Here is a 27,701-nt window from a genome sequence, read left to right as displayed (position 1 = left end):
ATAAAAGTATAATAGCAAACAATAAATCAAAATAAAAAAAAATTACTATTAAAGAAAGCGTTATTTATTATATCTAACTTAGGGAAAACACAAACGTTTTAACCATTGTCGTGGAAGCATGTTTCTATAGAACAAGGAGTTTATTCTCTCTGACACGGCCCTTCTCAAAATGTCTGCCCTGAGTCAACATTTTACTTAAATAAATAAACTTGTTATGTTTTTTTTTTCATCTTTGTAAAGATAATGGTGGGTTGCGACGGCCGAAGTTACAACGAGAGATTCATGTGACAAATCCGGCTGAGAAACAGGGCTCTAACACATAATTTTATGTATATTAGAAATTCCTTATTTCTTCCTTACACATTAATGTATGCAATTTTTATATAAAACGTTTACGACAAGTCCTAACAGAAATTAGGTATGTATAAGTATTTAGACAAACAGATCGATATTAGTGTATGTATTGACAGACAGTTTCCAACTGTATGTAACCAAAACACAGCTACCATACAAGCAAAAGCAGAAATACTCATTAAAACTAGCAGCCGCTCGGCATGGCCAGGTGGGTTAAGGCGTTCGACTCGTAATCTAACGGTCGTTGGTTCGAATCCCCGTCGCACCAAACATGCTCACCTTTTCAGCCGTGGGAGTGTTATAATATTACGGTCAATCCCACTATTCGTTGGTAAAAGAGTAGCCCAAGTGTTGGCGATGGGTGGTGATGACTATCTGCCTTCCTTTTAGTCTTACACTGCTAAGTTAGGGACGGCTAGCGCAGATAGCCCTCGAGTAGCTTTACGCGAAATTCAAAAAACAAACAAAAACTAGCAATTACGTTAACGTTAAAGTAGTTAACTGGAAGGCCCGAAGATACTAAAACTTTGTCACGCTTTTCTAGAATTATAAACTTATCATTTCGAAATTCAGAATACAGAAATTTAAGCGTTTTTTTTTCTTGTGAATTTCAATTGACACACATAAAATGACATCACTTGTTTAAAGAATGCAGTCCTATTTAAGAACGGGGCCGAGTAAAACACTTATGTTATTATGCTTCTTTGTGTTCAAGCGTAAAGCTGTAAAACTGGTTCTATGCCAAACACAGGTATCGAACCCATATTTTTAAAGTTATAAGCCCTCACCTTCACTACTGAATTCACCGAGGGAAATAAACTTAAACAGAAATGGAGAAAGTTAAATTGGAAATTTGTTGGTGTTTGCGCCCCGCCCCCAGAAATTAATTGTATTTTCTGTTAAAATTCAGTGTTTTTTAAGTGTCAATAATACCACGTTTTTTCTTTGCACTTTTGTGAGAGGTAAAAATAAGTGAAACATTTTAATTTTAAAAGCTGTTTCCAACTCATGATTGTGAAGCTACTATTATAACCACCTCTCGGTTACTCCTGAGACTAATGTTGTTGTTTGTTTTTTTTCTCTCGTATCTAGCTATTAATTTCTTTAGAACTTAATAACAAAACTACACAAGGACTATCTGAACTAGCTTTGTACCTATGACCCCGATGTGAGGAATGCTCTTTTGCGGCAACGGGTTGAAAACCATTTAGTAAGGATTCGCAGTCCGATCACATTAATCACTAGGCTACGCCTCACTGTCTTTATTGAAATTATCACTTCTCAGAACTGAAAATGCTTTTCATAAGAAGAGGTTATACTGAAAACACCAATACACATTAGTTCAGAGGTTATACTGAAAACACCAACACACATTAGTTCAGAGGTTATACTGAAAACACCAACACACATTAGTTCAGAGGTTATACTGAAAACACCAACACACATTAGTTCAGAGGTTATACTGAAAACACCAACACACGTTAGTTCAGAGGTTAAACTGAAAACACCAACACACATTAGTTCAGAGGTTATACTGAAAACACCAACACACGTTAGTTCAGAGGTTATACTGAAAACACCAACACACATTAGTTCAGCTAAAATATTTGGGATATTTAAACAAATCAGGTTTCCTGCCATAACGGTCACAGCTGCCTATATTATATTAACAATTGATTATTTATGAATGAGAGCACGGGGAAAGGGAGGTGAGAAGGACCTAGGGTGCGCTAGGGAAGCTCTGAGAAAACACCAACCTGGGCTCGACTGTGAGCCTGGTTTAATGCAGCGAGTTTCTTTGTGATCCTTGTCTGCCTCTGAAAAAAGTTATTTTTTACCAAAAAATAACCGAAAACCATTCGTTTCTACATCTTCAAGAGTAACTCAATCTCTTAAAAATTATTTGGAAAACGAATAAAAATATATACGACCAAATATATAAAAGGGAAGTTTTCAAACGATTGCATTGTATAATTAATATATAACTTCAAGAACTCATGAGTGAAAAGAAAGACTAAGTAATAATGTGCCAACTACACCAAGTCTGCCATATTCATTGCCGACGAGACCTTTCGCACAATACCAAACCTCAAGAGGCATATAAGCTCGGCAACGCCAGCGTATTTTGTTGGATTACTAATAAAATCCCTCACTGTACGCAAAGATAGTGTAGGCTCATATTTGAAATTTCTTCATGAACACCCACTTTCGAGTGCCTTTTAAGCTGACGAATACGTGAGACTTGTTGCTTCTGTGAAAGTGAAGACGAAATATTGCAATTTAATAATATAAAAAATAGTTGTTTGGACTCTTAGACGTGCTTTAAAAATTAAAAAATAGGGGGAGTTTAATAGCTGAAACATGCTTTGTAAATGTGTCAATATAGGCGTTCTAACACATTGACTTTCTGTTAACATAGTTGTTTTAACACATTTACTTATTGTCTTCTTGTTAACGTAAGTGTGTGTTCTAACACACTGACTTATTGACTTCCTGTTAACTTTGATGTTCTAATTCATCGACTTTATGCCAACGTAGGTGTTCTAATACATTGACTTCCTGTTAATGTATGTCTTCCAGCACATTGACTTATTGACTTCCTGTTAACATGGGTGTTCCAACACAATAAATTCCTGTTAACGTAGGTGTTTTAACATATTGAGTTCGTGTTAACTTAAGTGTTCTAACACATTAATTTCTTGCTTACGTAGATGTTATAACACATTAACTAAGACTCCTTCTATGAAACATTTTTTATTTGTCAGAAAACTTCGATATTAGTAGTATGAATTTATGTACTTCTAAACTCGTGTGAGCAGTGTCTGCTGTTCTTGTGTTTTGTTTTTTACCGCAAGCACGAACATCGCTAGTCCACTGATGGGTCAGCAGTAGGCTTACGGAATTAGAACGCTAAAATCTGGGGTTCGAATTACCGCGATGGACAGAACGTAGATAGTTCACTGTGTAGCACTTGGCTATTAAAATGCCATCAACTTCTAACTAAACAGTGTTTATGTAGAAAGGAAGTTTGTTTTTGTTTGTTGTTATGGGCAAAGCTACACAGTGGGCTATATGTGCAGTGCCCACCTTATCTGTTGAAAACAGGTTTATGGCGCTATAAATTCATAGCCACCCACGAATTTGCAGCTTCTGCTTCCTGTAAGGGCGGTGATTTCATTTGAATTTTCTGTTAATAATATTATGTGGGGAACTTAAGAAGCTCTTTTTCATGACGTCACTATGTTAGGTTTCAGTTTTCATTATAAATATTTTTTGGAACTAAAACACAACGACGTGACCTTGTCTTTTTTCCTCTTAACTACGAGAGTCTTTCAAGGCGTTCGGTTTTAGTAACTTGTGATGAGCACTGTGTAAAGATTAAAATAAAAGAGGGAGTTGCGATCGTTCTCTTGTGGTAACGAATGTCGACAGTGTGTGTACAACATAAAATATTTTATTTACATGTAATAAGCGTTTCAAAATGTATTACTTCGATCATCAGCGAGACTTAACTATGGACAAATCATAAAATTTCCGTCGTAATAATAACAGTAAAATATATATACATATTCTATATCACACTACGAGACTTTCTCCACTGTGATGATTGAAACGCTTTTCTAGTTCCGTATTTTCAATCACGAAAAAACATTTTTTCACGATTCATCGTTCGTGTCTTGATGCTACTGCTGTAACTACTGGATACGTGTTTAACATCATAGGCGTAACTTACATGGGGAGACGTACCCCCCCTTAGAATTTCATAAACTTAATATAGTCCCTTTTCACATTTTAGCATTAATCACAGTGAGTCGTGAAGTCTTTTGAAAATTGTAGTGCATACTGGTGAGATTTACGAACTTTGATAAAAAGGGCAAAAATAATAATTACCAAAGAACTTTGGTTTTTTTAAACAACGTCGGTTAAAATACGAATTATGTTATAATTATCTGGAGTGTAAAAGTATAACTGTTTTCTAACTTTATTGTAAAATGAGTCATGGGGGTGTGTTCTTGCAACGGCCCGGCACGACCTAGCGCGTAAGGCGTGCGACTCGTAATCCGAGGGTCGCGGGTTCGCGCCCGCGTCGCGCTGAACATGCTCGCCCTCCCAGCCGTGGGGGTGTATAATGTGACGGTCAATCCCACTATTCGTTGGTAAAGAGTAGCCCAAGAGTTGGCGGTGGGTGGTGATGACTAGCTGCCTTCCCTCTAGTCTTACACTGCTAAATTAGGGACGGCTAGCACAGATAGCTCTCGAGTAGCTTTGTGCGAAATTCCCAAACAAACAAACAAACAAACAAGTGTTCTTGCAAAATATGCAATGTCTCTCACCCTTGTCCCCCACACATTCACTTTGTGACAAGTGGACGAAGGGAGAGTTTCAATACAGGAAACGAATGCTTGATCTGTACGTGGACAAAGATAATCACATTAATTATTCTAATCAAAACAATTTTTTTTAAGTTTTGTGTAAAACTCGTGAATCTGCTCCCGCCAATGGCACAGCCGAACTTCTGCGGATTCACACCGCTAGAAACCGGTGGGCAGAGCACAGATAGCCCATTGTGCACTGTGTTTAATTAAAAAAAAACACTCGTGAATCTGTTGGTATTGCAGAAGACCAAGAATGGCCAGGCGTTAGAGGGCACTCAACTCGTAGTCTCAGAGTCGTGACTTCGATGTCCCGTCCCATCAAACATGTTCGTCCTTCCAGTAGTGAGGGGCATTATGATATGACGATCAGTCCCACTATTTCTGTAGTTTTGCGCGAAATTCAAACAAACAAAGAAACTTCTACAGAATCAAAGTCGGCATGCTCCTGTAAGACTATGTAACACAAATTTTGTTCCTGGATAGTATGTGTTATTTCTTAATTGCTTATATTGTAAAAGTACAGAAAATGGCCATTATTCCCTTCAAACTTTGCTTTTGTGACCTGGATAAAGAAATTTAGAAATTAACCTATTTTCTATGTAAAAACGAGCAAATTTGCACATTTTCATTTACATAAGGTCTGAATAAAACAACATATGAATCAAGATTTACATATATTTACACTAAAGTTATACAAAAATGTTTAGAAGTGAGTAGCTTTTCGAGATTTGCGACTGTAATGTAAATCACTTTCACGTATCAGGCCCCAGATATAGTCTTCCATCATGTTTTTGTTATACGCTCCCAGGTCACAAAAATAAAGTTTGAAGAGGAAAATAGGCCTTTTCTATTTACTTTAGGCATAAGCAATTGGGAAATAACACTTTCTGCCCAGGAATAAGGAAAAGTAAAAAATTTGTTACATAATGTAATAAAACCAGATAGTTATAATTAATTTCTTTAGCTGCAATAAATATATTCAAAGGAAATATCAACTGTTTCTTAACCCACATCCTACACGTACTTTACATGCTTAGAAAAATAATAGTACGTATTACCACACTTAGATAAAACTACCTGCAATTTCAGGTGAATTTTGTCATTGGAAAGCATTACGCATTAAGTAAAGGACCGAGCGTGGCCTAGTTGTTAGTGTCCCATCTGTGAATCGGAGAGTTCATAGTTTTCATGTAGTTACCGCAAAAACACACGCCATTCCTCTTGTATGAACTTTAAGAGTGACCGTAGGTGCTGCGGACTAATGTTTTATTTGCTTCATTCTATAATCTATTCGCTTAAGCTTAGAGATGACTGTGTGAAGATAGTCTTTGTGTAGGTCTGTGCTAAAATTTCATAGCAAAGAAACGAATATTGTAAGATAAAATAAACATTGAAGCGTTCTGCGGAAGATAATATATTTTCTATACCAAACATTAATAAAACACTAACAAGATAATTATTGAAATCCATTAACAGATGCACGTTGTAACAATCAAGCAGTTAACAGTCTATTGTTTTTTTCTTTCTTTTTGTTAACAAGGGGTGTTTTCTCCACACTTTCCCCTTCAATTCAAACACTATGTGTAATATCAAGATCATTCATTAATACACAGGTATCGAAAAAGTTCGAAATGAAAACAGAAACGAATAGAGCAAGTGTGAGAAATAAGAAAAATTAATAAACATCGAATTAACGTCTAACAAAACCAAAACAGCCTTTCAGTGGCACAGCAGTATATCTATGGACTTATACGGCTAGAAATCGGGTTGCGATACCCGTGGTAGGCAGAGCACAGATAGCCCATTATGTAGCTTTGTGCTTAATAACAAACAACAGCATAGTCTGGTGACATTTGGGATAATTCAGCTAATATTATCTGTTGCCTATTGATCAGAGTTAACCTGCAACGGTTACAAAACCATATGTCATCGCTATCTTTTAGAGCCGTTGACCTGACAACACCCATACCTTCGACAGATTTAACGCACGCAGGTCTGCATGTACTACACCTATGACATTGAAAATACCAATATAGCTTCCAAATTATAGCCATCACGTGCTCAGTCCCGCCAGACCCTAGTCTATAGGCAGGTGGGCAGCTGCACGCCGTGCCCTGGTTTTGTTTGAGCAAAGAACGAGGTGTGCAGATACGAACATATGTGCGCCAACGAAGAGCAGATGGACGGAAATTGGCTTGCCTTCAATATTCTCCAAAACGTCGAATGTTTTTCATATTACTGAGCTTTAAATACTGTTGGATGTTGTTCATTTGCTAATCACTTGATTATACTTATTTGACTGATTCTATCTATCCGCTCATGAGTGTAATCTGTTTGCAACAGAGCAAAGCCATTTTGGGCTATCTACTGTGTCCACCGCAGGGAATCGAACCCCTAAAAACTTATTGCCGTTCCAGCGAGGAACAAGGTGTTGTGAACACATCAGGGTGGAAAATTTTTTCTACATAAGGAATTTAAACAACTTACATTAGTCAAAATAAAACTACTTGAACAATAACAATTTATTAAACTAACCCAAGAGAAGCAAAACTTAACTATGTATATCACTGTAATAAGCTAAAGAACTTAAACGTCGGGAGTAATTTAATTTACATCAATGTTACGATTCAGAATTGAACAAATATTTACTTTCAACACAAAAGACAAAATAAACTACAAAAAACAGAAGCCAATTTCTTTATAAAAGATATAGCATTTTAGTCCTTTCACAATGTTGAGTGGGATAAGACTGAGGAAATTATTAGTAGGGTAATTCTGACAAGATGATGAATATAATAATATTATGGAGAAAGTATAGCGTGAGAAATATCTGTTATGTAAACTGCTTTGTAATAAATATATAATATTAACTTATTAACTGTATTTACATCACGAAACTAGCAGCAAGCTGAAAAAATAGACTAACCACATGGTGACCAGACCAAAAAGTTATCAAACGTTGAAGTTCCAGAAGTAACTCGATGAAAGTGTGGCGGGCTAGAGATTAGTGATAGACATAATAAACAGACGGTTTTGTTTATATTCAGCCTGTTTAAAATTTACAAACATAACGTAAACACAGACACTAAGCTAGCACTTTGTACTACAAGTATAACTATCTTAAACTGTCTTTGAAAAGGTTTGTTTGTTTGTTTGTAATTAAGCACAAAGCTGCACAATAGGCTATCTGTGCTCTACCCACCACGAGTATCAAAACTTGGTTTCTAGCGGCGCGAGTCCGGAGACATTCCGCTGTGTCACTAGGAAGGGGGGGGGCATATTTGAAAAGTAAAGAAAATACTGGATTACACTAACTATTTGCAAACTTGTGATACTAAATCAGCGGGACGTGTATATGAAAAGCTGGCGTTTAGATCTCTATATACCACAATAATTAAGAAACGTAAACTGTTGATAACACTTGTGAGCCGTAACCTGTATTAACGGTAATTAAAAGGTTTCAGTGCCATTTAGAGGTAAAGCACTATTAAAGTATGACTAAACAACAAAAGAACCCGAACTCTTAATGAGGTTTAAAAGCTTATCTTAGTCTCCTGATGTATGGCGCAATTTAGTTACCTGTTGTCGCGTGCCACGTGTTCGCGGTGCCACAAACAGAACAATAAGCTATAGTTAAGAGCAGTTCTTGCCCGAAGTATAAGAAGACCGGCAATCAAGCATTGAACTTTGTTCCTAGGCTCAACTGGCGAATGGTAGCCTCACACCTGCCTGTAGCTCTTTAGCGTTCTGTAACAATACTAACAAGTATGTCTCGCACGCGTGCATGCGCACGACCTCTCGGTGTGTGGTGCAACCGAAGGTTGCTATCGATGGAAGCAATCTACGGACCATCTGTTGAGCATTGGCAGCTTGCTGACCAAACTATCAGCCGCGCCCTAACACTAACGTGAATTTGCCTGAGGACAGCCAAAGAACATCTGCTCCGTCGGCACGTGCCTTCTTTCTCTCAAGATGCTGCCGAGAGAAAAGAGGGGCCGCTACACCATCGTATAACATTCAAAATAACATCTTTTCGAGCGTTGCTTTCACATTGGTTCAAATGTGAATTCTTACTTTCAGTTTTCTTATTTTAACAAAAGCAACATATTTAGAACACGAAATAACCATATTTTGTTGTTACTCTGGACCTCGGGATGGGTGTGATAAAGAAAAAAAACCCTCTTGTCTAGAACAAGATAACATTCACGAAGCTCGTCTCTCCTAACACACAAATCACCCGGGTCAAAACGAACACACCCATCCACCCAAAGATCATTTATGGTTTTCTGTCACTGGAATGTCTTATCAATCAAGTCGTCTCATCCGATTACATTTCCTAGTAGCGTTAGACTTTTATTTATCAACGCCGAATGGCTATGTGAAAAAATACATTTCTACTTCCTCATTCGTACGGGTTTGTTCTTATTGACAGTGAAATTTCTTATCAACCAACAGGGGGAGCTCCATACCGCTCCACGAAGCTGACGTTTGACTTGCCTGAAATATAGTTTTCAGTTCTTTATTTGTCTAGGATCTAGCTCACTTTTGCCTTACATTTTTTAAATAAACTTCATAAAACTATTTTATATTGTTACGATTTATGTAGAAGAAATATTCAATCAGAAAAGTGAATCTCGTCTATGAGCGATTTCTTCTTTTTTGCTCTGGTTAGGAAAATTAATATATATTATCTAACATTTATATTTTCTTTTAATCTTCTAAGACTATTAAGGGATCTCCAACAAGCTTTAATTATACATACGGTCCCTTAAAGCTTGATTCTCTGTCAGAAGCATCTGCTCTCGTCTTGTCACGTGGCACGAGGCAGCTGGCACGAGGGCTGTGAAGACCACCTGTTGATTTTTATCTTGCATCAGAAACCAGATTGTCTTGGTGCTAGACAAGGTTACTCGAGCAACCACAACTGGACAGTTAGTAATACGAGGAAAAGTTAAACTGTACAATCTGCGCAGATTCCGGCTACCTACCTTCAAGTTTTTTACAGGAAGATCGTGTACATTATGTTCCTTAACTTTTTTTTGGTAATGGAACACTTCTGTTTTAAAATAACGATTTTAACAAGACAGAGGCGTTTAACTTCCGACAAGAAGAAACGTGTACAAGTTCTTTTCATGTTGTACATATCTGTTTCAAGAATCGATTATGTTAAATATAAAACCGGAAAATCACACTTAAGAACGAACTAAAGAAACTACAATCTGATTGGCTCCTTCGTTTTTATAAAAGCTATTTTAGAACTAACTTAAATGCTTATTCTAGTGTTCTTATCTTCGCAGGGATTTCGAACGTCTCATTTGATTTAGTTAAAATTCTTTGCGTCGTTATAATGTTAATAATATGCGTTGCTTGTTTGTTTGTATCGAAATTTCGCCCAAAGATACACGAGAACTATCTGCGCCAGCCATCCCTAATCTAGCAGTGTAAGATTAGAGGTAAGGCAGCTAGTCATCACCACCCACCGCCAACTCTTGGGCTACTCTTTTACCAACGAATAATAGGATTGATCCCCACGGCTGAAAGAGCGAGCATACTTGGTGTGACAGAGATTCGATCCCATGACCCTCAGATTATGAGTCGAGCGTCCTAACCACCTGGCCATTCTGGGTCAATACGCGTTGCACGTTCCAGGAAAACAAAAACAATAGTTTACAGAGAAAGAGTGCACGCTCTTGCCCCCTCTCCTTTTTCGATATTGCTTGCGTTTGTATTAAATAGCATCACATTTCATCTTGGAAAACTCAGAAAATCCATCTCAGATCTAGAATGATCAACGATCTGAATTATGAGGAGTCTTATCCGTAATCTGCTCATGAAAATTGGTACAAACCCGATCACACTTTACTGGAGTATTAATTAACCCTAAACCGTGAACCCATTTATAAAAAAAAAAATGTTTCAAAGTGTTACAGAAACTGGATCCGGACAAAATCTGGGGGGAACTAATTTCCCATCTTGTATAAAATTTTCGTATATGTCGGTTCATTGGTTTTTAAGGTGCGCGTACGGAACCACTGACAGAGACACATACAAACACTGACACCAGGCCCAGTATGGCCAAATGACTAAGACATTTGACGCACAACCTAAGGGTAGGAGGTTCGAATCCCCAAACATGCTATTTTTTCAGCCTTGGGCCCATTATAATGTGGCGGTCAGTCTCATTATTAACTGGTAAAAAATTAATCAAAGAGTTGCCTTCCTTCTAGTCTTACACCGCTAAATTAAGGATAGCTAGCGCAGATAGCCCTCGCGTAGCTTTGCGAGAAATTCAAAAGAAACCACTTTTTGCAATACCCTCGCCTTTGAATTTATACTTACAGTCACTAGAGGGCTAGTTTTTATTAGTTTTCTTCTTGCTGAAATGCTAACAAATTGAATTAAGACCGTGTAATAAAAGAAAAAAACGTGCAGACGTCTTTCTTTATTATTACTTATCGTTACCATAATAAACGCGATCGTATTTTCGAGCGTAATCGGTTACGTATAGCTTGACTAACCATGATGAGGAATTTGATTTACATAAATAAACTAATGCCTCAAAGTTATGTAACTTTAAATGATGTGTAGTCTAGAAAATTGAACTTTTTGCTGCTTCCAACAGACACGAGTCTTTACAAAGAGGTAACCAGATATCTTTGGTTCAAGGTTTCGTGCCCATTTAACGACTTACGAAGAGGGTAAACAATGAGGTTGATTGTGTGTGTTTAATCACCCATGCACACAAAAAATCTAATTGGTTTTTTTGTGTATGTGTGTGTCAGTTTATACATCTTAAGTTCAAGGTTGAGTCACAGAGCCCTCTACTCATGCATATCTAATAGCTGTTAAAATATTTCTGGCGTGTTGTTAATTGTCAGCATTTTCTTTTATGTAACATTAGAAGAGAAACTTAATGGCAGTTAAAAGATGACTTTGTTCCTTCTTATAAATAAATCTTCTTTGAGTTGTCAATGGCACTGATGCAGCAGATAAAACACTGGCTTATTTTACTTGTGTGTACTTAGGGTGTGTGTTTTGTCATAACAAAGTCATTTTGGGCTGTCTGCTGTGCCCACAAAAGGGAAATCAAACGCCTGGTTTTAGCGTTGTAAATCCGAAGACATACTACAGTCTCTCTGAGAGACTGCTGTTAGGGACAGGATGAATATGTTTTGTTTCAAAACTTCACATCACGCAAGTCCTTACCGTATACGGTCTTCCATACTTCACATCACGTAAGTTCTTACTACATACGGTCTTCCCTACTTCACATCACGTAAGTTCTTACTACATACGGTCTTCCCTACTTCACATCACGTAAGTTCTTACTACATAGGTCTTCCATACTTCACACCACGTAAGTTCTTACTACATACGGTCTTCCATACTTCCCATCACGTAAGTTCTTACTACATACGGTCTTCCCTACTTCACATCACGCAAGTTCTTACTACATACGGTCTTCCATACTTCACATCACGTAAGTTCTTACTATATACGGTCTTCCCTACTTCACATCACGTAAGTTCTTACTACATACGGTCTTCCCTACTTCACATCACGTAAGTTCTTACTACATACGGTCTTCCATACTTCACATCACGTAAGTTCTTACTACATACGGTCTTCCATACTTCACATCACGCAAGTTCTTACTACATACGGTCTTCCCTACTTCACATCACGTACGTTCTTACTACATACGGTCTTCCATACTTCACATCACGTAAGTTCTTACTACATACGGTCTTCCCTACTGCACATCACGTAAGTTCTTACTACATACGGTCTTCCCTACTTCACATCACGCAAGTTCTTACTACATACGGTCTTCCCTACTTCACATCACGTAAGTTCTTACTACATAGGTCTTCCATACCTCACATCACGTAAGTTCTTACTACATACGGTCTTCCATACTTCACATCACGTAAGTTCTTACTACATACGGTCTTCCATACTTCACATCACGTAAGTTCTTACTACATACGGTCTTCCCTACTTCACATCACGTAAGTTCTTACTACATACGGTCTTCCATACTTCACAACACGCAAGTCCTTACTATATGCGGTCTTCCCTACTTTGGAGCTGATATATTTGAGAGAAGGGAGCTAGAGAACAGTACCAACCGCCAATTCTTGAGCTACTCTTGTCTGATCGAGCATAGGGGTTTGCTTGGTTGCTTCTATAATGCATTTTGGCTCAAAGTGCAGAGCGTATATTTGCAAAAACGTGTCCAATTCAGTGTACGGCAAAAGTCTCCCACTAGTCCACGCCCAGTCTAGGACTGAAAACAAATATTATGAAAAAAGAAGTCGACAAACAAATTGTACGTTAGTTTAGTACACTTCGACCAAACAGCACAGCTAAGTGGTTCCTCATATTTATTAGCGCTTCGTTAAATATGTCTGCGGTCTTACAACACTGGAAACTGAGTTTCGATACCCTTGATGAGCAGGGCACAGAAAGCCCATTGTGTAGCTTTATTGTGCTTAATTCGAAACACGAACAACATCACTGAACAAGTTTGATATGACTGATGCTAGATTATAACCAGACGCAAGCTAAGAAGTTTTAAAACGATGTGAAACTGTCCATGTGACAGTAAGCAGGGGAAGTTTTAAAAAAGTAGTAATCACAGAATTCTGTTACAAAATTAAACCTATCCATCTTTTAGGCCATGTTAATGAGTTGTTTTATGTATGGATACACTTATTTGACTACTGAAAGTGGGTTAAAGTTTTTAGCTACTAAAAATCTTAGCTTCATACTTTTCTCTTGAGTGTGTTTGTTTGTTTGAAATTAAGAACAAAACTACACAGTTATGGTATCGGAACCCGATTTCTAGCTGTGTGAGTCCACAGACATACCGCTGTGCAACTTTTTTCTTTTGAATGAAAGTAACTTAACCTGTCACAGTTCACACGTGTTTTGAGCGCTACGTGTGACCCCTATATAAAACTAATCTAATCTCATACGTTGAACCAAAACGTTAGTTCCTGTTGCCGCTTTCACGAGTATTAGCTGCATGTCAGAGAAATTTAGCTGTGTATCACATATGGTACTCAAGACCGGGATAGGGTTAGCTCTAAGTAATGGTTCCGTACCTAACTTAGCTACTGTTACTCCGCGAAACTGTTACACTTTAGTTTATCATCATAAACCCGTTAGAGACACAAACAACAAGCCGTCTATAAAAGAGGTGTTAAATAATAATTTATTTAGTTCTTAAAACTAAATGACGTACATTTGTAAAGGAATACGTAACCTCATTTAAACTTCACAGTAATAATAACATACTGTCATCCACATGTGAGCTAAGTTGTCATGTCAGAAAACCTACTGGCGTCACTACTGACCAGAGAAAAGGCAATTGGTCAGCAGCACATGCTGCCATACGGTATTTGCCCAGTTTCATTAAAAAAAACTTGAAATTCAGAAGTATAAAAGCATCGAGGCACGAACCTTGGACCTTTAAAATCCATAGTACAATACGCTAACCTCTAAGCCATTCTTGGCCATAACTGTAAGGTGACCATATTTTGTTCATTAGATTCAAGCACACTTCTAGAGAAACTGATATAAATTCTCCATATTCCAAACAATCAATCATTTATTCGGTTATTAAAAATTAGACTAACAGCCGAAAGTTAGGGTACAGACGAATTTAAAACGATTTCTAATTAATAGTAATAAAACTGTGGCTAACAAATAATTGGACAGACAGAACGACATAGGTTACTAATAATAGAAGCAATTAACAATATAATCTTTGGCCCGGTATGGCCAGGTGGGTTAAGGGGTTCGACAGTACAAAGCTTTTTTTTTTTTTTGGCATTTTATGGTTTAAAAGTGCTCTGCTGTTTTCATTCCTTCCATATTGCCCGGCATGGTCACGTGGTTAAGGCATTCGACTCTTAATCCGAGATTCGCGGGCTCGAATCCCCGTCGCACCAAATATTCTAGCCCTTTCAGCACGGGAGAGTTATAACGTACGATCAATCCCACTATTCGTTGGTAAAAGAGTAGCCCAAAAGTTGGCGATGGATGGTGATGAGTAGCTGCCTTCCCTCTAGTCTCACATTAGTAAATTAGGGACTGCTAGCACAGATAGTCCTCGAGTAACTTTGCGCGAAATTCAAAAACAAACATATAATTGTTACTCTAGGGTCATATGCATGGACTGAGCCCTGAAATGGGCCTGAGTACGATGTTATACTTTTACTCTGGCCCAAAGCTATAAAAAAAAATTCCTAAAGACAGACGCTATAATCGTTCGGGAGGGAGGAAGAGGTCTAATGTACCTGACCCTCCTGGGTATTCAACATCAATACCCAAATACCGACACAGTGAAACTTGGAACTCTAGGGTCATAAATGACTGGTTGTCAATTATTCACAAGCACACAAACAAACTCTTATTATTTTCAAGTTCGCATACAAAAACATAGATTCTAAAATTAACTTAAATAACTTTTAGATATAAGGAGGAAATATATTAAACACTTATTTTGAATAAAATAGTTTCTACAGAAAAAAATGCCTACTTGAATTTTTCACGCTATACACAAGAAATAAAAACGTTCGACATAAGTGCTGTCATCTAACGACAAAATTAATATTTAAACAAGTAAAGTATCAACGATTATTACATGATGGTTTTCTCTAATATTTTCAGAAAAGTTTATTTATTTACTCTACTGGATCCTTCAAACATTGCCATAAAATATTTTGTTTTTATGTCGTAGATAAACATTAATTCTACCTAAAACAAGCCTGAACTTTCATCTGCAAAAAAACAATATATATATATATAAGTGGCAATAAGTGTATGTAGCTGTTCATATTTCTTGATCAATCAGCAATAAACTTGATGTAGTGGCACAGGATAATGTGAGTAAGGTCATGTGATGAGGGTTCTACCCCCCATCTAATTTTGGAAAAACAATCATTGTTGTGCATCACTCAACATTAGAATGAACTGTGTAATCACTGTTGTTTGGAATTCTTGAAAACACTATGTTTTTCTTTACAGTATTACTACCTTTATGTATTTTTATTCCATTTTCACCGTTTATATGTTAAGAGAAATAAAGATGCAGAACTTATAATCCTTTGTTACGAAGGAGTTTCCATTTCACTGGTCCAACAGACGAGTGTTGCAGCTAATATGAAAACAAATACCAAACACGACAAAGATTAACTGAATAAAGATGTGTAAATAAATCTAAAATCAGCTCTGTAACACTCGTTGTATATCTTAACCATAACAAAGATAACTACTGTACTGGTAAGTTATCACAGACCTCGGTGTGATCTCTTTCTTCAAAGTGTTTCCAGAATAAAGCCTGAAACAAAATTTGAGTGGAGAGTCTTTCCAAATACCGAAAGAACTCATCATTATATTTATACATATTGCGCATTCGTTACCCACGACACTGTGGACGATCTAAAAATTAAAATAAATAGGATATGTTCTCGAGGTATCATAAGGCTCGCCAAGGTAAAAAAAATCACTGCCAGTATTTACGTAATATATTCCAACGATATATACATATATATATATCTCAAAGAAATCTTTCCCCTGAGAAAGTGCATTTGATATCATATGCACCATGGCCAGGAGGGTTAAGGCGTTTGACTCGTAATCTGAGGGTCATGGGCTCGAATTCCGGTCGCATCAAACATGCTCGCCCTTTCAGCCATGGAGGCATTATAATGTGACGGTCAATTCCACTATTCGTTGGTAAAAGAGTAGCTCAAGAGTTGGTGGTGGGTGTTGATGACTAGCTGCCTTCCCTCTAGGCTTACACTGCTAAATTAGGGACGGCTAGCGCAGATAACCCTCGTATAGCTTTGCGCAAAATTCAAAAACAAACAAACAATCCTAAATATTTCATTTCAGAAGAAAAACATTTAATTGTTTTGAATACTTGACGTGTTGTATAATTTAATAATAGTAATATCGTAATTACTCCCTTTTCTTTCAAGTTTAACTTATAATCATAGTTGTGGTTAGATTCCTGTGGTTGATGTAGCAAGACGACTCTGCAGCCTTTTACTTTAAAATCCTTTAAAAATATCCTTGGTTAGCTTGAATAATCCACTCATTAAATCCCACGGATCTCTGATCACTAAACTAACGTATAAATTATGGAGCGTCCTCTCACGGTATCAGAAGTTAATGTATATTATTTATTATTCTATTGTTTACTACATTTTCAAGTACAGGACGTATTTGCAGTTTTTATACCCAACTTAGATTTTAGATCCAATATTGTAATTTATTTATCATCGCTACTTCAAAAAACAGTCTGTAGATGACACTACCATCACAACGAGTCTTTTTTATATATATATACATACATTTAGACACCTTCTATTATAATAATTTATTAACTGGCCATGCCAGGCCTCCTTAGTTTTACATAAAAGCACATAATTGGATTGTATTCTCCCCAAGGGGATGCCCCAGGGTTTGGGAAACGTTAATTTAGTATGCAATTGTAAAGAAATGGGTTATAATATTGTAATAGTTAACGTAATTTTTGCAGATAGGTTTATTATCATACTATTTAATCGAAACAAAATGTATATAATTACTTCTATAGCGCGCGAGTTACAAGAATATGTATATATACATACACACATACACAAACATTTATTTGCTTTAAAGAATTATAAAGAAAGGCTCTTAGGTTCCTTAATTGTATACAATAGCTGAACAACATTGCATAAATAATGCAAAAAACAACAATACTATATGATTGTTGCGGTATTGTATAAGTAATTGATCAACATAAAGGATTGTACGAAAAGTACTGATAAAGAAATATGTCCATCGGTGGGTTAGCGACAAGTTTACTGCCTGGTATCGCTAAAATCTGGAGTTCGATTCCCAACAGATAGCCCAATATTGTTTTACGGTTAAAACAAGTTCTGTTTAGTTTTTAAAACAAACGTAAAGAAATGATCCCCCCCCCATACACTTTATGTGAGTAAATAGGAACTGATGAAAAATCGTGTTACGCTGCACAACAATATTTTTTGAAAAGTTTGGCTTCCTGAAAAGTGTTTGCTGATTGTAACAGGTACCTAGTGGGTATGCACAAATATAGTTTTGGTTTTGCTTCCTCACGTAGGAACTCTGAGAAATAGACAGTTAACTGTTCACCGGCAATAATGTATTTAATTGCGTTTATGTTTTTAATACGCTATTAAGTTCAACGTAATTAAAAGTGTTTTGCTCTTGATTTTGTTTGTATTCAATGTCCGGTGCATCACTTTGCAGTGTCCAACAATAGCCAGCAAGCAGTGATGGATTCCAGTTGCCCTAATATTGTTTTTCCATTGTAGCAATGTCCTGGTGGAACTAAACATTTCGATGAAACGGTACGTGATGGGCAAATTTTGATGAGAATTTCGTGATCAGCAGCCAAAAATCTATAAGGAACACCCAACAGTGTTCAAGAAGCAGAAACTGCAATTGTGCAGTGTTATCGGCTCGAAATCGATCCGCCGGTGTGAATTTGGCTTTATACAACATGATGTAACCTACATCTTAACAAACGAAGAAGAAAAAGTTAAATAGGCACATTACAATACGTCCTTGACGAAACGTATTTGTAATTTATGCGTTAAGCCTAAAAGAATCAAAATAGACAATCCATGTTGTTTTAAGTGCGTTTACTTTAACTTGAATAGGCGAAACTACAATCCACAGCAGAAGGTACGGACGATCAAAGAATGCATTAGATCTCAACGTCACACATTGCTTTAAAATTTTACCTTCAGTAAAAAATAAAAGAAATCATTAATGTTTATGTACAAAATGGGATATGTTTTTGTGTTGTTGTTTTTTTAAAAATGATAATGACACATCATAGATGTAACTGAGAAGATAGAAACAACAGTCCTTTCCCATGTAGCCTTGAACTAATATCTGTGTTTTGTTAATGTTTCTTGAGGGCTGTCAAAGTGGGCATGCCCAGAGAGTTGTTGTTCTCTTAGCAGTTTGATGCAATTGTAGACTTAGGATCACGCCTCACCCCATTTTACTGAGCTCGTGTAATGAAGCTCATTAAAGGGTGAATTAATTATAGTTAAAAAGGATTATGTTGACAAGTGAAACTCGGGCGTCTATTCTTCTCTTTTAAATAAGAAATCAACTTTCGTTTCTGTATGAAGATATTTTGTGTAATAGTCCAACGCAATTACTAAAGAGTTAATTTGTTTATTTGTTCTTATGCGCAAAGCTCCACAATGTGCTATCTGTGCTGTGCTCATCGAGGATGGAAAACACAGATTTTAAGCGTCAGAAGTATTCGACGTTACCGCTGTGCCACCAGGGGGCTATAGAGTTAATAGATTTTAATGTTTTGTTTCCTTGTTTTTGAATTTCACGCAAAACTACATGAGGACTATCTGCACTAGCCGTCCCTAATTTAGCAGTGTAAGACAAGAGGGAAGGCAGTTAGTTATCACCACCCACTACTAACTCTTGGGCTACTCTTTTACCAACGAATAGTGGGATTAACCATCCCATTATAACGCCCTCACGGCTGAAAGGACGAGCATGTTTGGTGCGACGGGGATTCGAACTCGCGACCCTCAGATTACTAGTCGAACGCCTTAACCCACCTGGCCATGCCGGGCCGTATGCATAATGAGGTATAGATAAAGAACTCGTGGATGTACTTCTGGTAAACCCGTACATTACTTCTTCAGTAGTTCGTGTGTGTGTGTTTTCTTATAGCAAAGTCACATCACGCTATCTGTTGAGTCCACCGAGGGCGATCGAACCCTTGATTTTAGCGTTGTAAATCCGTAGACTTACCATTGTACCGGCGGGGGACCCAATAGTTCGTACAGCGATAATTTTGCAGTTTTGAGTGAAAACTAGTAATTCTATGTTATTCCTCAATGACTTTTTGTGTTAATTCTGAAATACTCAAATAATATTCCGATAAAACACACAAAAAACAAAATAACTGAGTATTATTTATCTATTCTTCTGAAACTAAAAAAAAGGGATAGTGGGGGACGGATACTGATAGAAAGAATCTTTTCGCAGCATATACTCAACATGTGTGGGAAACTGAAAATTTGTAAGTAAAGAAAAGAAGGAAGCTTTTAAAATAACAAGCACACAATAAATAAAAACATTAAAACTTCGTATATTATCAAGCATACACATAATTTCACAGGCACTATTTTTGGAATGTGTAGTAGATGTATTGTTGCTATTGTTTTATTATTGTTGACAGGTGATTCAAATAAAATAACCAAACGACTTTTGTTTGCCCAGACAATCTCTTTGCTCTGCTGAACTTCAACAGTAAACTAACACTGTTAAGTTACTAACATATGTTAATTATCTTTCAAATCGGTTGTCTTATAAAAATTGCGTGTCTCATAATCTGTAACTCTATAGTAATTTTCTCAGTAAATTACACAGATATAATTTTTATTGGCAATATTTTAGTAACGTCGTTTAACATCTGTGTTAATAACAACAGTTTCTCCATCTAGCGGCTGAATAGTTTTCAGGGCTAGAAATTGTAACAATAAAATTTATGATTCGTATGAAGTTAATATTTCAATTAATGACGACAACTGAATAAAAAATAATATTATTTATGTAAAAATATGCATCATATACAAACAAGTAACTCTCTGCATATTAATAATTAGGAAATATCTTGTGGTAATATCTCAACCGAATAACATAAGACGTGTAGAGATCTGTAGAGTTGAAAGTGGGAAAGGAAATAAGGAATTTGCTACAAACTTTTCGTTTCAGAAATTTTCATTTTTTGACATTGTACCCACTTCCGGAACATAATGACATCAGTAGTTCTTTGTTTTCAACTGAAACCAGTTAGAACTCGAATACTGTATATATTTTATATTATCGAATCATTAGTTGTTTTTTATATCAAAATACTTTAAAAATTATATTAGTTCTTCTGGATTTTTAAACAGAACGTATCTTAATTATATTTTTATGTGGTTACCAATATTTATTTGACATTATTCTTATACTTTATTCTTTAAAAGAGGTATCGGTTGTTGCCTAGTAGGTAGCGTGCCCAAATTGTAAATCGGTGATTTTCTTGTTTTCACTGCATAACTTTGTTACTCACCTCAAGATCGTGACTGTATCGTAGAAGTGACGATCGATCTCACTATTCGGTCATATAAGAGCACCTATTTTTCCTCTAATTTAGCAGTTCAAAATTAGAAAGGGTTATGTACAGATAACCTTGTGTAGCTTTGAAAGACAATTCTGCAATAAACAAACAAGCACAACAATGTTTGAAAGACTAGTTTGTTTCGAGTGAAGCACAAAGCTACAGAAATGGCTACCTGTGTTCTGCTCACCACTACTATCAAAACCCAGTGTCTATTGTTGTAAGTCCGCAGACATGACACTGTGCCACTGGGGGCGGTTTGTCGTCCGTTTTAATGTACAGGCTATGTTTAATTGCTTTTTCCTTTACATTTTTAATAATAAATGAAGAGATGACTAGAAATATTTTCAAGAATAGTGTATGTGTGTGTGCGTGTGTTTTCGTATGGCAAAGCCCCATCGGGCTATCTGCTGAACCCCTAATTTTAGCGTTGTAAATCCATAAACTTTCTGCTGTACTAACGGGGGGCGTTCAAGAAAGGTTTAATGTATAATTACATAACACTTTCATACCATCCTATACCGTTTAGTAATATGTTTGTATTTTTACTTTTTTTGATAAATTCAATAACATATTGAATAAGTTTTTGTATGTTAAGTAATAAACATTTACACAAAGAAGTTTCAAATATCATCTTTCACATTATATACAGTATGCACAATTTTTTAAAAAATTCTAAAGATATTTCGTTGAACACGTCCTTGAAAGTAATTTATACAAGCAAGTGAAACCACAAAAGTATCATTTTTAACATATTAATTAAAAGATTAATCAAATTACTTATAAATATTGATATTAGTGTATGTCATAATAACAAACATTTGAGTTTCTCCAGTTTTTTGTTGTCGCTTTAATTTATAATCTCATCTTGAATAACATAATCAAACTTTAATAAACACGGCGTTTGATGAATTTAACGGAATAAACAATGTGAAAAGAGAAAATAATATTTTGCTTTGTAAAAAAAGAAAAGGTAAAGTGATTTGAAGATCCTTCACTTTTATATTAAAATATATATATTTGTCAGTGAAAAATAAAACTGTATGCTTATACTTTATACAAAAAGACTGGATAATATAAGGGGAGGAAAAACTGGAAAGGAAAAATTATTATTGAGCCCAAGAAGGTACAAAATACCAAGCTGTTCACAATATGTATATTCTGCTGACTCTATAGATAATAATTAGGCACCAGATGTCGTAATATTCTCCGGTAACTATGCTGCACTGCGTACAAGGAGGAGGTACCATTTAGTATTGAAGACGTGGCTGGAGAACGATTGAGAGTGAAAAATTACAATCTCTTATGCAGGAAAGTAATTTAGGTAATGGGGGATTTCAGCTTGGAGTTATCATCAGCTGTAAATCATATATCATCCAGTGAAAATAAGAAAGTTAGTAACACAGCTGTCTTGTTTTCGACCAAGCTGAAAGCAGCAAGTGAACAAACCGGACAAGTTTGTTCCGGTGGATCAACCGATAGTAACAATATCGTAAACGATACAGTATCTTGTAGACTAACAAGTAATAATATTTCTAACATAAGGGAAGTCACGTCTGATATTGACACTAAAGAAGAACTGATGTTTGAGAAGTCTAAATCCCCAAGAAATGTTGAAGTTGAAAGTGAAAATTCAGGTATTTCTTACAAAAACTTCAGTGGGGCTACAGCAGCGTTTGGTACAAACAACGTTTCTCCCATTAGTATTAGCAGCAGTACTAATAACACTACTCAGGCTCAACTTACACGATCTCAGAGTCAGCCGCAAAACTTGTGCTCTTTTTCTGAAACAGGAATTGAGGACCCAAGAAGATTAGATTCAAGAAAAAGTGCAGATGGGTTTGTGTTTCCTATAATGGAGTCTAATACTAGTAACAAAAATATGGTTTCTCTCTCAAAAGAAGATTGCAGTGTATCAAATGCAACTGATAGTTTGTCAGTGAAAAATGGAGAAAGTGAGAATTTATCCTTAATGTGTGAAATATCACCTATTTGTACGGTGGTTTCTACCAGTGTAGGTCATGAAAGAATGATAACCTCACAGCTTGAGTTTGCTAAACCTTCAGTCTCATTTATAATGCCAACTTCTACATCAAGTTATTGGCCATTTGTTGGGCAAAACTGTGAAGAATATCCCAGCGGAATGCATACGGTTAATGGTAATTTTTCAGTACAAAATTCTCAGTTAAGTACTACACCAAATATCAATCATATCAACTCTGTTTTAAACTTAAGTGCCGGCCTAGGAAATCAAGTACAAACTGTCAGCAGTTTGAGTAATAATTTGTTTCCTCAACAGTACCAGTATCACAGACGGGCTATCACTGGAGCTCACGGTTTTGGCCGGGGTGGCCATGACAGTCAGTCACTAAACGAAGGGTATCCAGAATGGAATACCCCATCACAAGCCTGGCCATTACAACAAACTCGTAACTCTGTGTATCCATGGAGTGCAACAAATCTTGCAGGAGTTCAAAAGCAGTCTGTGTCTAATCCAGCCTCTTCATTGAAAAAGTTCCCTGTTTCTTGTGGACATTTGTCAAATTCACCGTCCAAGTTCCGGAAGAATGTTACGTGGCCTTTCAGCAATTATGCTGAACAGCAAGACTTACAGGCTAACCTTCGAAGAGAAGATGGCAAAGAAGAAACATTTCGGGTATTTATTGTAACTTTTAAAATGTTTTTTCTTAAACATAAAAAAAAACAAAACATGTTGATTGTTTAAGAGAACTGACATAACACGACAGTGTAGGTGATGGAATTTTAAAGTAGTTGTTTCTAAGTTATATGGTTTGTTGTTGTTCTTTTGATCAACCTAGATCAATTTATGTAATATATAAAAATATTAAAGTTTATAATGATGACAATATATGATTAGTTGCTGTAATTAGAACATAAGGACCAAAAATCGGAAGAAAAATTTAAAATGCTAGGAAACTTCAGGTAATCAAGGTCGCACCCATACTAACCTAAACATAACTTACAAACCACAAGGGACCATTTGGTTCTGTATAGCTGACCTTACACCAACACTTGAGAAAAGACAGTAATCTAAGTTCACCTTTAGTTTTTTTGGAAGTTGGGAACTTTCTTAATAAACCTCTTTGAAGTATTGGCATTTTTTAAGCCAATCACCCTGTTAATAAAACAAAACTTGTCTTCAGGATACAGGATTAATAATTCAATGGTTTATCCTGTTGATCCCTCAGATAATGAAAGTTTCATTGAGCTTCCCCATGCTCTTCTTTTCACAAGAGAAAATAAAATATTAATTTGCCCCTTTAATATATTTCTTTCCAAGAATCGTCTTAATAGCTCTCCTCTGATTCAAAATTGTGCACAGTATTCCAAATGAAGTCTAATTGGTGACTTGTATATAGAGATAATTACTTAGTTTTATAATCAGTGTGTCTACAGATACTTACTAAATTTCTATTAGTTTTATCATGTGCAACAAAACACCACTTTATTTACATGAGTGACTTATCCACCAGTATGCCAAGGTCTGTTTTTTCTGTCACACTGCTGAGAGGATTCCTGTTAATATTAGTTATTACATGTGTGATTCAAAGTTTTTGATGACTTTTTACTCACTGTAATTAAAGGCCCCTTGTTAAATGTTGGCCAGTTTATCAATTGATCTAAGTGATTTACTGTTACTGTAACATCCTTGGTACCCTAGGAGTGTTTAGTGTCATCAGGATACTTTATTAATTGTCCCCCTGTAGTTTTCATTAGTGTAATAATAATAAACAAAGCCTCAAGCAAATAACCTAGATTTAGTTTTGTTTTGTATTTACATGGCTACAGTATCTTTTTATGTTTAATATTACATTTTTGCATTTGCAGCAAGGTCCTTTTGATTTAGTTTTGTTTCTTTCATACCACATTTCATGATTTTAGGAAAGTATTTCTTACTGTACAGAACCCAATGTAAGAACCCAATAACTGAGATGAAGAGCTAATGTAAGTTCTAAAATTATCAGATGGAAATAATTGTTTTTGACAAATAACAACAGGTCTGAATAATTGGAACTCTATCAGATTGGCTTGAGGTAATTAGTAGGAATAGAACAAGGTAATGTCCTGGGACCCAATTTGTTTATGATTTATATGAATAATATTTCAGATATTGCTGCAAATACTCTGGTTTTGTAATATTTATATCTATTAGATACTGGATACCAAGTAAGTTTAGTTAAACTGAAATCCATAATTAATACCAACCCTAAGATGTTAGATACCAGATAAGTTTAGTTAAACTAAATCTACCAACATAACACTTGAAGATTAAAAGAAGACATGGTTAAAACTTAAAAGATTGTTAATAATAGCTGTGAGAGAAAACTAGTTATAAACAAGTGAAAGTAAAATAAATCAAAACTGTCAAATGAAAGACAGTTAGATATATGAAAATTTAACATTTTTGAGAGACTAGTAAAAATGTGGAATAGTTTTTCAAGTTATATAACAGAAGTTGGTATATTCTTTTGCAAAATGCTCATGAAATAAAATAGTAGTTTTCTCTAAATTCTGTTCCAGGACTTCTTTTCACAGTCAATGTAACCACAAGAAGTTTTTAATGTTTCGAGTTAAGAAACTCTTAACCCTTATTTTTTAACTTTCCTTATTTTAGCACAAGTAACTTTCAGTTTCACATCTCACTTTATTACAGTAATGGACCTTTTTTGGTCCAGCTAAGTTGTTCTATTCACTAAATTAAACTAAACATAAACTCAGTATCAGCCCTTATCATTCAATATTTATCAAGCTTTCCCTTAAACTCCATTAAATTAATTGCATCCACCACATCCAAAGGCAACCCATTCATAAGACCATTTATATTTTTGTAGCTAAAGATGACTCCTATCCTGCTAAAGATGATATATAAACACTCAATTCTCTTAACAATTTTAGACACCTCAATTAGATGCCCTCTAACTCTTTTCCCAAGAAAAAAATTCGGAGATCTTAAATTTTCTTTGTATAACAATCTTTTCATCGTAGTTATCATCCTAGTAACACTTTTCAATAATTCAATATCCTTTCTAAGGTAGGAGCCAGACTAAACCGTTATACAAGTGTCTTAACCAGTGACCTGTACAATAAATTATTGCCTCTTTAGAACTTCTATTCAGTATTTCACATACGGAATTTTCATGCAAGATCTGTTGAGTTTGCTTAGGAAGTACTAAAAATAGTCTAAAATAGCACCTTCTCTGGATCTTTCACTTGATGACTGAGAAGGCAGTTACTCAAAAAATCAAGAAATGCCTGCACATTATAAAATGAAGTGTTACTCAGTCAAGTTCCTTGAACATTTTTATAGTAAAAACTTTGTTTTGCTGGCACCATAACTAATCTGCCCTGAACACATTCCTGCCAATGATCAGTAGAAATTGTTGAGAAGTATTTCTCTAATGTATGCCTGACATATACCAACCTTGTTTATTTTTATTTCATAACATTTGGCTATTTTTTTTCCAAGCAAAATTCCTTGTTTCATTTGCACAGTTCATTTATGATACTGTTTAACCCTTTCACTGTGTAATGTTATTAATTTGCCATAACCAAAAAAAGTCTTAATATGATCTCTCTTATTACTTTTCCAACTTGAACAAAAACTATAAAATTTCTACATATAACATTAAAATTTCTTGACAATGTTATTAAAGGATGTAGTTTTAGATCTTCATCAAGAAAATATGCTGAAGAGAGTTCTTTGCTATATTACTAAAGAATGATGCCAGTTTTATGACCAGGGGAGTTCTGTTGACTGTTACAATGATGGAAAGCATATTTTGACTGCAATGGAGAAATTTCTCTAATGCATTTTAATATTCAGTTGCTGGTATTGATAAACTATCATTCTTGTCAACGTTATGACTTTAAAAAAAGTATTTTCATTCATCTTGATTTCATTTGCAATGTGACTTTTTTTTGTTTATATAATGCTCATATCAGATATGTGGCTTTATGTGTAATAATATTTCATCCTTTAGGAATGTCAGTTTACGGGAAACTTTAACTCAAGTCCTTTGGAACAACTTTATCCACTTGAACAACAGATATTAGATATAATGAAATCTGCACGAGTGGATGGTTATGACCCTAAAGGTAAGAAATGTTGAATGGTTTTTCAAGTTGTCAGTATGTCAGAGAGAGAAATGTAACAATTGGATTTTTGTCCCATGTAGGTAACTTCTAGGCCTAAACAAACCAAATTAAATATGAAGCCACATAGTATATATATATATATATATATATTATTAAACAGGAACTATAAACTTATGCCAAATCACAAGGCCAAGTATTTCAAAATTTAGTAATTCATTGTAAAAAATCATACTGTCCAAACAGTCTTCTTCATAGATTCCAGAAAGTTTATTCCTCAATCAAGTTACCATTACTAAAGCTATCACAATAGTGACATTATATGTTAATTATAACAAGGGACCTGTTGGTTCATACAGGTTGTCCTATACACAAAACTAAACATTGAGATAAATACTCAGTTTGTTTTTAAACTCCTTGAAATTAATTACACCTACCATATCTGAAGGCATTCCATCCTAAAGACCAATCACCTTCTTAGAAAAGTAAAGCTGTTTTAGTCAAAATAACTACAACCCTGCCCAGATTTGTTCCCCCGGGTACTGTCATTGTATATATTGAAGTTGCAATTTATTTTTAAGTTATTTCATAAAGTTTATCTCTACTATAATTGGTTTCTGTAGTTCAAGTGTCATTGATTTTTTTTTTTGTCGGATGAATGA

At 35.6% G+C, this 27,701-nt stretch overlaps 1 protein-coding gene across 2 annotated transcripts in view; it reads left to right on the top strand.

Annotated features, from left to right (window-relative positions):
• Positions 1–22,145: 22,145 nt before the first annotated feature.
• The window catches only part of LOC143257462 (cytoplasmic polyadenylation element-binding protein 3-like), a 41,484-nt gene continuing 35,928 nt past the window's right edge, over positions 22,146–27,701 (top strand). For both annotated transcript variants that reach the window (XM_076516157.1, XM_076516156.1), the window contains exons 1-2: positions 22,146–23,581; positions 26,928–27,042. In XM_076516157.1, coding sequence (XP_076372272.1) covers positions 22,253–23,581; positions 26,928–27,042 — 1,444 coding nt within the window. In that variant the 5' untranslated portion in view covers positions 22,146–22,252. The remainder of the gene's footprint in view (positions 23,582–26,927; positions 27,043–27,701) is intronic.

This window comes from Tachypleus tridentatus, chromosome 7, assembly GCF_004210375.1.
Source record: "Tachypleus tridentatus isolate NWPU-2018 chromosome 7, ASM421037v1, whole genome shotgun sequence".
Classification (NCBI taxonomy): domain Eukaryota; kingdom Metazoa; phylum Arthropoda; class Merostomata; order Xiphosura; family Limulidae; genus Tachypleus; species Tachypleus tridentatus.
Note: the sequence above shows the minus strand (reverse complement) of the source record. Positions and strands in the feature narration are given on the sequence as shown.